The 13,777-nt window shown below is 48.2% G+C and overlaps 1 protein-coding gene across 1 annotated transcript in view; it reads right to left on the reverse strand.

The window, feature by feature from the left end:
• The window catches only part of LOC134571702 (4-aminobutyrate aminotransferase, mitochondrial-like), a 965,679-nt gene that overhangs the window by 158,281 nt on the left and 793,621 nt on the right, over positions 1-13,777 (reverse strand). The window contains exon 14 of the mRNA XM_063430224.1: positions 6,256-6,423. Within this exon, the coding sequence (XP_063286294.1) occupies positions 6,256-6,423 (168 nt within the window). The remainder of the gene's footprint in view (positions 1-6,255; positions 6,424-13,777) is intronic.

Genomic DNA, 13,777 nt, shown 5'->3' on the forward strand with positions numbered 1-13,777 from the left:
CTTGTAAAATACTCATGTTATATAAATCCTTGTTTTAAGCTTGTACAATCGACCTTTTACTAAAGTAGGGTCTCTAGCCTGTAATTTTCTAAGTCTTACAATACAATCTATAATTCAGCCTGTTTCTTTCAAAAAAAAAAAAAAGTGCAATTGTTTCATATGTCATGGCACTGTATGCAAATGTTTGACCATAATAAGCTTGCGGATGCTGTCGTGGCTATGCAAGCCTGTATGTTATTCTTTTATTGCACACTAAAATAAAGAATTTAAAAAAAAAAAAAAATAAAACGTATAATTTTTAAAAAGCCAATTTTAATAAGATTAGGGCAGCTCTACAACAAACTCTTTAGTGATAAAAAGACTGTGGAAAAATGGAAACTATTTGTGGCGAAATGCCTTTCGTCACTGAGTTTATTGGTGACAAGCTGCCCTTTACCCACGGCTGTTGGAGGAGCCTGATTGCCAGCCTCTTACCTGTTGACTATGGGCCCTGGGAGATTTGGCCCTTCAGGTGCAACATTTGGGCATATTGTATTTTATTGTGCGACTGCTGGCCCTTTAAGCACAGTGAATGGTATTTTATTGTACTGCTGCTGGCCCTTTAAGAACTGTCTGGGGACATATTGAGACTTTGGGTAACAATACTCTTTAAGACTATGGCCCCTGAAAAGTATTAACTTTTATTGGGTGTGTATGGCCCTATAAGAACCGTCTGGGGACATCTTGTAACTTTGGTGAACAATGTCCCTTTAAGACTATGTCCCCAGACCTGTAAAATAACTTGTTCCTGGCTTTCTCCCACTTGGTTCAGTAAATAGGGCTTACTGAACCAAGTACCACACAGGCGGACCACCCAGAAGTTAAAGTGTGCAGGCAATTTGCCTCCCAGGCTGTGAGGTTACTGCAGGTTAATTGCCGACCACTGGGTGGCCGCAGTTCGTGCACACGAACACGTGGCAGCGGCCATCTTTGTTCAGTCTAACGTGGTCAGCGGTGTATGCTAAAGATTCTGTAGAACTGAAATCGGCTACACATTTTACCGAACACCGCTGACCCTTACCTTCTCCTACACTTCGTTTTTCAGCTCCCTGAACCAGACTCCGTGCCTTTGTCCACCACTCTAATCTTGCAGTTTCAGCAGCTCTTGCGCCCGGAAGCTCCACAGGACATACACTTGGATAGAGCCCACCGAGCACTGGGTAGGCCATGGGGTATGATCTGCTGCCTCCATGCCTCCCCAATTAAAGAACAGATCATGGCGGCTGCTAAGAACTTACCCTCAGTCCAATTAAGAGCCCTCAGCTCTTCGGGACAAAGATATACCCTACAAATGGGGTTTTCCCTTTAGCCTGCAGGCCAGACAAGACACCACCTAGCACGCAATTAAACTCCCAGACAATGTTCCCCACTTTCTTCAGGCACTCCACCTCCCGCTTGTGAGGACCCACAACTGATTGCTGGAGGAACCAATTGGGCACCGGCGAAGAGATGACTCGGGCCCACAACCCTCCACCAGCCGGCTTGGAAAGATGTCACCGCCGCGCCGCTGGGGAGGCCCGGCAGTAGCTGAAGAATAAAAGGCCTCATCCTACTGCTACGTTGAATCCTCATGCCCCCTGGTCTCCACCCAGTTGTAAGTTTTGCGTGCTCACCCTCCCCTGCTAGCCTCCTGTGGGGCCCTCATGTCCGACGTTAACGCAGGCCCAACGGTCTGACCCCATTTGCCTGGGGACCGGGTCCCCCGTACTCCCTTGATCCATGGCAAGTACAGACGGCTGTGTCTCCCTGCTTTTACCCTTATAGGTGGCCTGGTCAGCTCACACGGACGTTCTCACGACCGATGATACCGCAGACCCTTGCACAGGCTCCACAGGTCTGATTAACTCGAGGGAGATCCGCTCACCTTACTGGGAATGATCAGCCCCTGGGACATGGTTCCTTTGCACATCCTTTAAGGCCGAATGCTGGCCGCGGGGCTAAGATGGCTGGGGAACCAGGATTCAGGTTGGTAGGGGGGATCTCTTATGATACCCTGGCTTGCACTCTAAGCTACAATGTTGCCCTTCATGAGCAACCAGGCCACACGAGGCTGGCTCCCGGTGAGCTGAATATCGCGTGGGCCGAGTGGGGTGGGTGAGCATAGATGTTTGGGTGGGGGGTCACACCGCGGTGGGTGGGAGTTATGAAATGGTTGAACTACTTTTGGAACGACCACCTGTTATTGAGGACCCGGGACATATCTATCAGGGGGCTTGGGTCTGGGTGTACACCCAGAGAGTGGCTGTGTCGTGGGAAGTGGTGGGACATGGGTGGCGGGTGGAGTGGGGCCACTAGCTTTGCATGCCATTTGCACTAGACTGAGGCAGCTGCACCCTCGACTGTGTGCTTAAGGTACTATGTCTTGCACATACCCTGTGGCCCAGCTGCCCGCGCTAGGGAACTGATGACTGGTTCCTTGGTCTTACAGTGCAATACAATACACGATAGCCCCGCCCTGTCTGCCGTTTATTGTGGGCATGAGTCTGGGGGGAGTTTCAGACAGGTACCGTGCTTGCCCCGGGGTCATGGCAGCGGTGGTGGAGAGACCGGGAGTCACGTAACACTACCTGGGGTCAGCATGCTTTGTGAGCACACAGTAGTACTGAGTATCTAGGAGGGGTTCGGGATATGGCGTGGCAGGTGAGAAGGCCAAATGTTATCTTGCCGTCAAGGTGGACAGTGGGGGGGGGGGGGGGGGCGGGCAGGCCAATACAGATGGCTTTGTGGGTGCCTAGACCCAGTGACCCTGACCATGACCCGCAAGAGTCCAGCGCGCATGTGCCTACCATTCAGGGGGGTACCCAGGGGAATGACGTGACATAGAGTGAGCCAGAGCTCAAACGTTCACTAAGTTTTGGTTTCCCTTGTTATATAGTTTCCTACCACTAACCTCGTGGCGCACAAGTATCTTTGAGGTGCATAAGCAAGTCCTCAGGTCAGTCAAGGGGGTGGATGACAGCCAGCTGACCGAACCTAGATCCCTTGCGGTGTCCTTGGCTCCGGACAACTGGCCCTGACTGGACGGTAGACACGTCCCCACTAACAGATGCACACTTAGTTGGGTATATTGGGTGTCAGTTCTCGCTCCCATGACCCACCCAGCACGTCGAGTTGAACATCGAGCTTCTCGCCCCAGGGCAGACTGTACTAATCGTCCCTTTCTGAGTTCTCCACCCTCCCATACCCCCCCTTTTTTTTCTTCTTCTTTGCTTCTCCCCACCACAGCAGGTGTAAAGATGTCCAGCGGGTTCTCCCCGGCGCACCTCAGCCTTTGGTCTAATAACGTCAGGGGCCTAAATCTCCCGGAAAGGTGCTTCCACCTCTTACGCTCTTTGTGGTCAGCCAGGGCCTTGGTCGCCTTCATCCAGAAAACACATTTCCGGGGGCACAACACCCCCGCTCTCCGGGACTCCCGTTTTCCCATAGGATTTTTTGCAAATCATCCAGACGCAAAGAGGTCGGGGGTGGCTATCCTAAATGCCAACACGATCCCCTTCCAGTATCTGACTGACGTGGCTGACCCGGGGGGACGCTAACTGTTTCTGAAAGGCACTATTGCCCGACGTCTCTACACCCTGGCAAGCTTCTACGTACCTAATATCGGACAACACAAGTTCCTGACGCGCACCCTGACTGCCCTAGAACGAGAGAAGGAATACTTATCATGGCGGGAGACCTCAACATAGCTCTGGACCTGCGCATGGATAGGGGCTCCTGCTCACTACCAGCCACTTCTCAACACAAGGCTCTCACAGTACTTCAGAACTCCGGCATAGCTGACACCTGGAGGGCAGCCCACCCAGAAGACCGAGGTTTCTCTTTCTACTCTGCATTGCACCATCGCTATAGTAGACTGGACTACATTTTCATTTCCCAGGAATACCTTACGCTTCTGAAATCAAGCTAACTCTTGCAGGCTATGTGGTCCGACCATTCACGATCTTGACCAGCATACACTCCCCATTGTACAAACCGAAGGACAGGCAGTGGAAGCTAAACAAACAGATTCTCAAGGAGATGGAAGCATCGACAGAGGCCAAGACAACCTTGCAACTATACTCTGAGGAGAATGACATGCTGGACATGGATCCGCTTCTCACATGGGCAGCACAGCAATGTGTGATTCATTCGCTTCTGCACTCAAAGGGAAAAGGCTCAGATGTAACAGGTTACGGAGCTTGCGCAACGAGTACCCACACTGGAACGCTCACATAAGAACACACTATCAACAGATACCTACAAGGCTCTCCTAGAGTCACCTTCACACCATACGCAGGTCGCGTATACATTTCTACGAACACTCAAACAAATGTGGGAGATTGCTGGCCAGGATGCTACAGTGGAAGAGGCGACTCTCACACATCACCAAATTCGGGAACAGGGGGGTCGTATCATGCGACTTTCTGACAGAATTGTAGACGCATTCCATAGTTACTACACCGACCTCTATAACATACCAACGTGCTCGGATAAAGTTACCCGGACAAGACGCGCAACTAGAGTGACTGCATATCTCGAGCAACATTTTACAGAAGCTAGCATGCTAAGCATACTGTCAGCATGGCAGTCAGGCCCCACCCCCCCTAAGTGTATTTTGATATCTATATATCTATATCTATATATATATATATATATTAATATTAAAATACAGGTAGAATGAAATTGCATATGTATATATAATTGTTTTATGTATTTATTTTATATATAATACAATGTTAAACAAAAATCTGCACACCAGTCAAGCCGTAAGAAATTTTTCCCACAGAAATCACAAATCTGCAGTGATGTTACTACTGCAAAGCATTCTGGGTGGGCATATGCAAACTAGTTTAACAAAGAATCACATTTTTGCCTCATTCCATTTTAAACATGGATTCCTTTTAGTCTGTGTTTGCTGTATACAACAGCTTTGAACACAACTTAGGAAAAGATGCAAAACCAGTGAACCACTCATGGACAGCTGTGTTGCTGTTAATGCAACTCATCAGCATTGTATTAACTATCCACAGACTTCAGGTGGAAGGGGTTTTCAATCACAATTTTTCCCCACCATAACCTATTTGGATTTGGATAGAATATATTATATATTATTATTATTATATATAATATTAAACTACACTTAGAAACAGTGTATGCATATAACAGTGTATGCATATTTATTTGAGATTGGTATACATGTTCTGCTTATGATTTTTGTATACAATTTGAATATTGCTTTTGTCTTCTTTGCACTTTTATTTTTTATCATGCACATTTTACTTTTAATTATTATACATTTAATCTTATTTGACACAGTGAGATAATCTTTGGATTTATTTATGGACTACATGTCCAATTTATCTAGCAATGTTACTTTAAGTTCATTTTGCTGACATCTGCTTCCCAGTTTCTAGTGACAATATATCACCTCACTATTATCACATATATAGCTCTTACGGGTCATATTAAAATATTGTCTGTATAATCAGAGTACTGTCACTTTAAAATTCAGGTTGGATAGCTTTTAGGGGCTATATCCACATATTGTCTGTATAATCAGAGCACTGTCACTTTAATTCAGGCTAGACTCTGCTAGTATTGACCCGCTATTAGATTTGTATATATATATATATATATATATATATATATATATATTTGATTGCAATCGCCAGCGGGGGATCACCGGCGAGCAGGTAAGTGGGAAGGGTGACGTGGACGTAATATACCGCCTGCCAGCGTTTAGGACCGGGTCCCCAAGGACAGCATAGTACGTCCACCGTCCTTAAGGGGTTAAACATTATCTTTTGCTGCACTCTGAGTAATTGTAATTTGATTGTTACATGTTGGGATATATCTCTGCCAAAATACCTTATACAGCTAATAATGTAAAGTATAGCTGTATAAAATTGAAGGGTACGTTTTGAGTGCTTGCAAATATATGTGGGCTTCCAGTAACTATATCGTTAATGTAGCTAGGTGATGTCTATTGTTAGTGTAACTGGTGGCATTTTGATGCTCTTTGAAGCACAAAGTCAGCAGCCATCATGGTGCTCCTGAAAGTTTAATACAGTAGTTATTGTGAAACCCTTTGAATTGTGCAAACTAATTCCTCCAAAACCACAAACCACAACAAATGGGAAATGGAAGGCTTCATTAAAAGGTAAATTTTTTGTTTAGCATACAAATGTTTCTCATTATTAATGAACCAGTATTCTCATATGCATTAAATATACTTACAGCATCAGGTCTAAGCTCATCCTTGTGAAAAAAACCTCCAGTCAACATTTTCTTACTGAATGTGACCACATCAGCTGGGTCCTCCATCTTCCAGTGTTCATGAGCCCAAAATTTTCCAGTAGCTCCTCCCCCAGTCTGCACTTCATCTACCAAAAATGCACAGCCATGCTATATGGATAGAGAAATACTAAATCATCAGAACATTTCTCAAAATATAAACAAACAGGACATTGTTATTGTTAAACTAAGGACATATGCTTTAAAAAAGAAAAGAAAAAATCAACCATCTTTCTTGCCAAACTTACTTCATACAATTATCTTCCATGCAAATCAATGTGTTCATGTGTGGTGTGGGTGTGTATTAAATCAGCTTTTTCAAGAGGATTTTCATTTAACTACAAAAAAAATATTTCTATCAATCTAAACGCCCAAATTGTACAATTTTGATACAATAATATTCACTTTTAAATGCCTGGTTAGAAATTAATTTACACAACATCATTGTTTTCATTCAGTGTTTTTTATTTATTATTGCTTAATTACTACATACATAGTTACATAGGCTGAAAAGAGACATGTGTCCATCGAGGTCAGCCTTCCTAAAATTAGTTTTTTGCTGTTGAACTAAAAGAAGGCAAAAAAAAAACAAAAACAGTTAGAAGCACTTTCAATTTTGCAACAAACTAGGAAAAAAATTCCCTCTTGACCCCAGAATGGCAGTCAGATTTGTCCTTGGATCAAGAAGCTATTACCCTACATTTAAGAATGATATCCTTGCATATTCTGTTTTTGCAAGTATGCATCTAATTGCTGTTTAAACCATTTCTTAAGGGAGATAATTCCATATCCTTATTGTTCTTTCGGTAAAAAACACCAACAAAAACTTACCTTTGCCTTGGACTAAATCTTCTTTCTTCCAATCTAAACGCATGACCTTGTGTCCTATGTAAAGTCTTGTTTGTAAATAGATTTCCACAAAATGGTTTGTGTTGTCCACGGATATAATTTGTATAATGCTTTCATATTCCCTCTGTAGCAACGTTTTTCTAAACTAAAGAGGTTTAAATGGGTTAACCTTTCTTCATAGCTAAAATGTTCCATTCATTTTATTAATTTTGTAGCCCAGATCTGCACTCTTTCTAGTGCCATAATATCCTTCTTTAGAACAGGTGCCCAAAATTCCACAACATATTCAAAATGTGGTCTTACAAGTGATTTATAAAGAGGCAAAATGATATTCTCAGTCCGAGAATTAATGCCCTTTTCAATGCATGACTATACCTTATTAGCCTTAGCCACTGCTGATTAACATTGCACATTGTTGCATAGTTTGTTGTCTATAACAATTCCCAAGTTATTCTCCTGTGTTGGTATCCCTAATTCCATTCCATTAAGGGTTTAAGTTGCTTGTGCATTATTTACGCCGAAGTGCATAACTTTGCATTAACTGTTACAATAATACTGTATTGGGGTAGCTGCTTTGTTGTGTGTATGGTGATCTGCCTGTAGCCTTTGTGCATTGTGTTTATGGCAAAGCTAGGTTTCTTGACTGTGTGTGTATGGTAAATGTCTTCAGCTGGTGACTGTGACAAGGTGAGTAAAGGGGTACCAGTGGCAGGGAGAGTGTGACAGGGCGAAGGGAGTATGACATGGTTTCTCTCTCACAACCCTCCCCTCACAATGGACAAGGGGGGTTGTGAGAGAGAATGAGGGACAGGGAGTATGACATGGTTTGATGAGGGAATGTGACAGGGTGAGTGGAGGTAAGTGTGTCAGGGCAATTGTGGCATGGTAGGAGGGACGAGTGTGACAGGATTAAGGGGGGTTAATGTGACAGGGTGAGTGTGGATGAGTGAGGGCAGGTAAGTTTGAAGGGGGTGAGATTAACAGGATTAGGAGTGGTTAATGTGAGTGTGGATGAATGAAGAGGCTGACAGTGTGGGGGGGGGGGGTGATGGTGAAAGGGAGAGGGAGGTGATAGTCTCTTGATATTTCAATCGGATTTACATTTAACAATACCAAGAAAAATGTTAAAAAAATATATATATATTAAAGCGGCACTGTCATGCCGAACTTACCTTTCTTTAATTGATTCCTCCCTCTCTCAGGATCTGTTCTTAATTTCTTCCTATCTGCTCTAGTTTTCTTTAAAACATAAAACAAAGTAGGTACTATTTGTCTTATGGAGGTTTCCTACGCCTGACAATCTCTGACCAGCGGAGGAGCAAAGTGTGCTTCATTTCCAGTGGTCAGATAAACTTTCTCACAATTCTTAGCTTTCCTCCCTGTTCCTGCGATGCTTCCTTTAACTTTTCCTGAACGTCCTGTCACATGCCGGCAAAACTACCGAAATGCGTCCTAACAGAATGAGAACAATTTGTTCATTCATATTAGGATGCAATTTGGGACTTTGTTCGTATCGGAATTTCATTTGAATGAATGAAATTCCGATCTAATTCATGCAGCGGATGCATCTTGCAGGCACTTAGGTGATAACTCCCTAATTCCCACGGTATTAGGGAGCTATCTACGAAAAGGCTGAAAGCCCTAAATTGGTCTTTCAGCCAAATTTACTAATGCTAAGTAAAAATTACTTAGTATTAGGGAATTCTGCCAATACTCGCTATGCCGATCACTGTTTAAAAAAAAAAAAAAAAAAAAAAAAACGGTACTCCCCCCCCCAACCAGCAGGTGGTGGCTCGTATTGTCCTCCCCCCTGGCCCACACCCCTGAGCGGCAGGGGGGGGGGAACAACAGGAGACCTATTGTCCTCCACCCACCCATGACTGGCAGGTGGGTGCCATAAATAAACATAAGGGGGGAGCCTATTGTTCTCCCCCCTGCCCCCACCTCTGAGCGGCGGGTGGGGGCCATAAATAACAATAAGTGAGGGGACCTATTGTCCTCTTCCCTGGCCCCCCCTCCTGAGCAGTGGGTGGGGGCCCTAAAGGAGAATGAGGGGGAACCTATTGTCCTACCCCCTGGGCCTCCACCCATGACCGGCGGGTGGGCCATAAATAACAATAAGGGGGGGCGTGGCCTGGCGGCGAAACGGAATGGCCGCTTAAGCTCTCAGCTCCTCCGATCGCACCCGCAAGCCGCGTGAAAGCAGCCACCTCACCGCGAAATGGGGAAAAACTCCAAAGCCGGGAGTACCCCTAAACCCCAAGGGACCCGCCAAACGCACCTACACACCTCCATGCGGCAGTTCCTAGCCGCGACACCGGACTCAGCTTCCCGGGCGGCATCTGAGGCCTGCTCGCAGTCCGGAGCCTCCACTCCTGCCTCACACTCCCCAGACAGAGGAGATCACATGGCAGCCCCTCCGCCGGACTGGCTAAACCTGCTGAAGGCACTACCAACGAGGGCAGATCTGGCGAATGCCAACACAGCACTCGAGGCCTCAATCAGGGCAGACCTCCAACTGATGAGGGCGGACATACAAGGTATGGCAGACCGCATGGCCCAAATTGAGGCAGACCATGACACCCTGACGGCGGCGCAAGCATCCCAAGCTCAGACCCATAACAAGCAGAGGTCCCAAATGCAGGCCATGGCCCGACACATAGAGGACCTGGACAATAGAGGCCGCAGGAATAATATACGGATAAGAGGCCTACAGGAAGGGGACGAATCCCGCGCCCAACTGACTGGCCTGCTCACGACAATATTTAATGGCCTGCTAGGACGCTCAGAAGAAACCCCCATAGCTTTTGTCAGGGCCCACAGGGCACTGAGGCCCAGAGGTCCGCCGGAGTCCCCCCCAAGGGACGTGATTTGCTGCCAGAGACATATGCACTGAAGGAAGAGATACTACACGAGGCACGCAACAAAGGTGAAATCCTCCACAATGGCCACCAACTTCAACTGTTTCCAGATCTTTGCCCGGCCACGCTGGGGTATCGCAGAGCTCTGAAACCACTCACCAGAGCACTGACCACCCAGAACGTGAGATATAGATGGACTTTCCCGACAGGTCTGATAGCCAGCACCGCGGGCGGCCCTAGACAGATCCGCACAGCACAGGACCTGAAAGACCTCACGGAGGAACTCCACCTGCCCCCGCTGCACCTGAACTGGCCGGACCCTCTGGACTACTACAACAGCCCACCACCACCACCACGGGACCAGCCACAGTCACAGCGACGGACGAGAACCCGGACGGAAACTGTGAGACCGGCCGGAGCGACCCGCTAACCACACCAAGCGAGCCTGGAAACAGAAGGGGACACGTGGAGCACGTAACTATAATAGCACTCACATGGGCCCGCAGCCCCACATACACACTGGGTTTACGCAGAGACACCACTTTTTCAACTTCTGCTGTGTACTCTGGGTTGGGAGGGGGGCACGGGGGGACACTGGAGGGATTTGAACTCTCGAATGGACTCTTCTCAAAGGGGTACCAAAGGGACTGTACAAGAACTGTAAAAGGACTTGATTGATTTGGGGAGGGGGCTATGGGGGGTGGGTGAGGGAATGTAGGGTAGATCCTCTCCCCCCCTGAAATAAGCAGATTAGAGAGGTCAGCAGCGAGGTCACCACCTAGCCGCAAGCAAGCTGGATTAGGGGACAACCCCCCTCCCCTGTTTCTCCCCCCCCCCGACCCCCACCACTCAGATTCTCGCTGGCAGCCAAGGAAGTAGGGTAATGAACCGCCCAAAACAGTCACGGCGGGACAGACGTCTAGGAAACCGGCATGGGTAGCACCAGCCAGGGAAACACAACGGGATAAGGCCGCTCCCACAAAGTGGACTGACCCCCAGACCGAGACGAGGGAAGATGGGGGGATGCAGTCACTACTCGAAAGCAGCCCAGACCACATAAGCGGTACTGACTAGGCGGTACTGACTGACTAGGGAGAGACCCCTGGGGGGCGGGACCCCCAACTGACACTACTAACTGAGGCAGGCTAGACAATCTCCAGGACGGGTGATGACGGAGGACACTAGTTGGTAAAAGTTCTCCCACACACCGCCCTCTGGAAGGGCACACTCTGGTTTCACTCGGGTCTCCGGACCCTGACTGGCAGACAGGGACCGATCCCTGGAGACGAGGTGGAGACAGGCCACGCTCCCATCGGTAGGGGGTGTACAGTCTACGGAGGGGGACCCGACTGGGCCGACTGGTACGGCCGAGTCGACTCCCACCTAGCCCACACCTTTACCTTATTTGGTTACAGAGTTCGCAAGTCGTTTAACTGTTTTTGGTTGAATTTGTTATATATTTTTCATTTTTTTTTTATTTTTGTTTTCTTCTCGGTGCGTGGACCTCGCTCCCGGGGCCCCTGGGAGGGGGGAGGGGGTGGGGGACGGCACCAGCTGTACAACCCTTACGCCTCCCACACCCTTCCACCACTAACCTTACCGACCCCCCTCCTCTCCCAACCCCCCCCATTACACGACAACCCGGTGGCGACCTGGCCATGCATGCGACTACCACACACACGAGAGCGGAAATCCGCCTCCTCTCCATCAATGCAAAAGGCCTAAACGTACCAGAAAAACGCTCTAACGCGCTCCGCCACTTCCATAACCAAAGAGCGCACGTGGTACTAATCCAAGAAACCCACTTTAAGGAGGGTCAGGCCCCCAAGCTCACAGACCACAGATACACCCAATGCTTTCTTAGTAATAGCCCAGAAGGGAAAACCAAGGGCACGGCGATTCTGATACACAAGTCACTACACTTTGACCTCACCGACACTCTCAGTGACAAACAGGGACGATACATATGCGTAAAAGGTACGATAGCTGACCGACCCTACACGTTTGCATGCTTATATGCCCCCAACAGGCGCCAACACCACTTTATAGGCTCCGCGACCAGGGCCATAGCGAAATTCGCCACTGGAGGTTTGATAGCGGGGGGAGACCTGAATGTAGCCCTAAACCTGACCGTAGACACGTCCACAGGCACCTCAACGATACCCCGACATATCCTAAAGAACATAGACAAAACCCTACGTGACCACCGACTGGTAGACTGCTGGAGGGCGACGCACCCAGACAGTCGCGACTACACCTTCTACTCGACCCCCAACGGGACATACTCGAGGATAGACTATTTCCTCATGCCTCACTACCACTTGACAGAAATCCGACGGACAGCAATAGGCACGGCGACCTGGTCTGACCATGCCCCAGTCCTGCTGACATTGACATCCCCACTGTTCAGACCCACTTGCAACAACTGGAGGCTCAATGACTCCCTTCTGAACGACCTTCTAGTACAGACGGAAACCAAAACACGACTGACACAGTATTTCACGGAGAATGACACACCGGACATCTCGCCCTTCTGCCTGTGGGAGGCACACAAATGTGTGATGAGGGGTCACTTCATAGCTAAAGGTGCCGCCATTAAACGGGCAAAAGCCGCCAGACTCACCACCCTGCTGTCTGACATACGATCGCTGGAGGACACACACAAACAGACCCATCTCCCAGAAGACGGGGCACAATTAACGGCCCTACGCAGGGAGCTCTCTTCTATCCTCAATGCCAACTACCACAGGGCCTACACACGCTCCAAGGCGTTTTTCTATACCAACGCTAACAAATGCGGAGCTCTCCTGGCCCGCATGATTGCTAAAAAAAGATCGACAGCATACATCCCCAAAATTAGAGACAAGCAGGGTAAGACTCAGAGCATGCCACGAGAGATGGCCGACACCATACGGACTTACTACGCTGACCTATATGCCCTAGAACCACACACGACGGACAGAGAGCGAGCGGAGAAGAAAGCACGTATAACACGGTACCTGGAATCACGCATAGGCACTCGCCTCACACAAGAAGCGAGTGCGGACCTAGACACACCAATCACAATACAAGAAATAGCGTGGGCCCTCAAAAAAGCCAAACAAGGCAAGAGCCCGGGACCGGATGGCCTCCCAATTAGATACTATAAAACTTACTCAGAGCTTCTCATCCCACACCTACTGGCGGCCCTTAACGCGATTCGCGACGGGACGCAAATCCCAGCGCAATCCCTCGAAGCGAACATCATCTTAATTCCTAAGGAAGGAAAGGACCCTGAAATATGCGCCAACTACCGACCAATATCCCTGCTTAACTGCGATCTGAAACTCTTCACTAAGATACTATCGCAGAGACTACAATCATACCTCCCGGACTTGGTCCATGGGGACCAGGTGGCATTCACTCCGCAACGGGAAGCGAGGGACAACACGACCAGGGCGCTCGCCCTGATCCACGCCGCAGCGACCAGCGACACGGCCCTTCTTCTGCTCTCAACGGACGCGGAGAAGGCCTTTGATAGGATATCTTGGGACTTCCTGTTCCAGGTGCTAGAAGAGCTGGGGCTGGGTCCGTTCATGATGGCCTGGGTCAGAGCGCTTTACTCCAAACCGACGGCGCGTGTATGCGTAAATGGAGCCTTCACCAACCCCTTCCCAATAACAAATGGGACCAGACAGGGATGCCCCCTCTCGCCCCTCCTATTCGTACTAGCCCTAGAACCATTTCTAAACTCAATCCGGAATAACCCGTCCATA

The sequence above is a fragment of the Pelobates fuscus genome, chromosome 8 (assembly GCF_036172605.1).
Source record: "Pelobates fuscus isolate aPelFus1 chromosome 8, aPelFus1.pri, whole genome shotgun sequence".
NCBI lineage: Eukaryota > Metazoa > Chordata > Amphibia > Anura > Pelobatidae > Pelobates > Pelobates fuscus.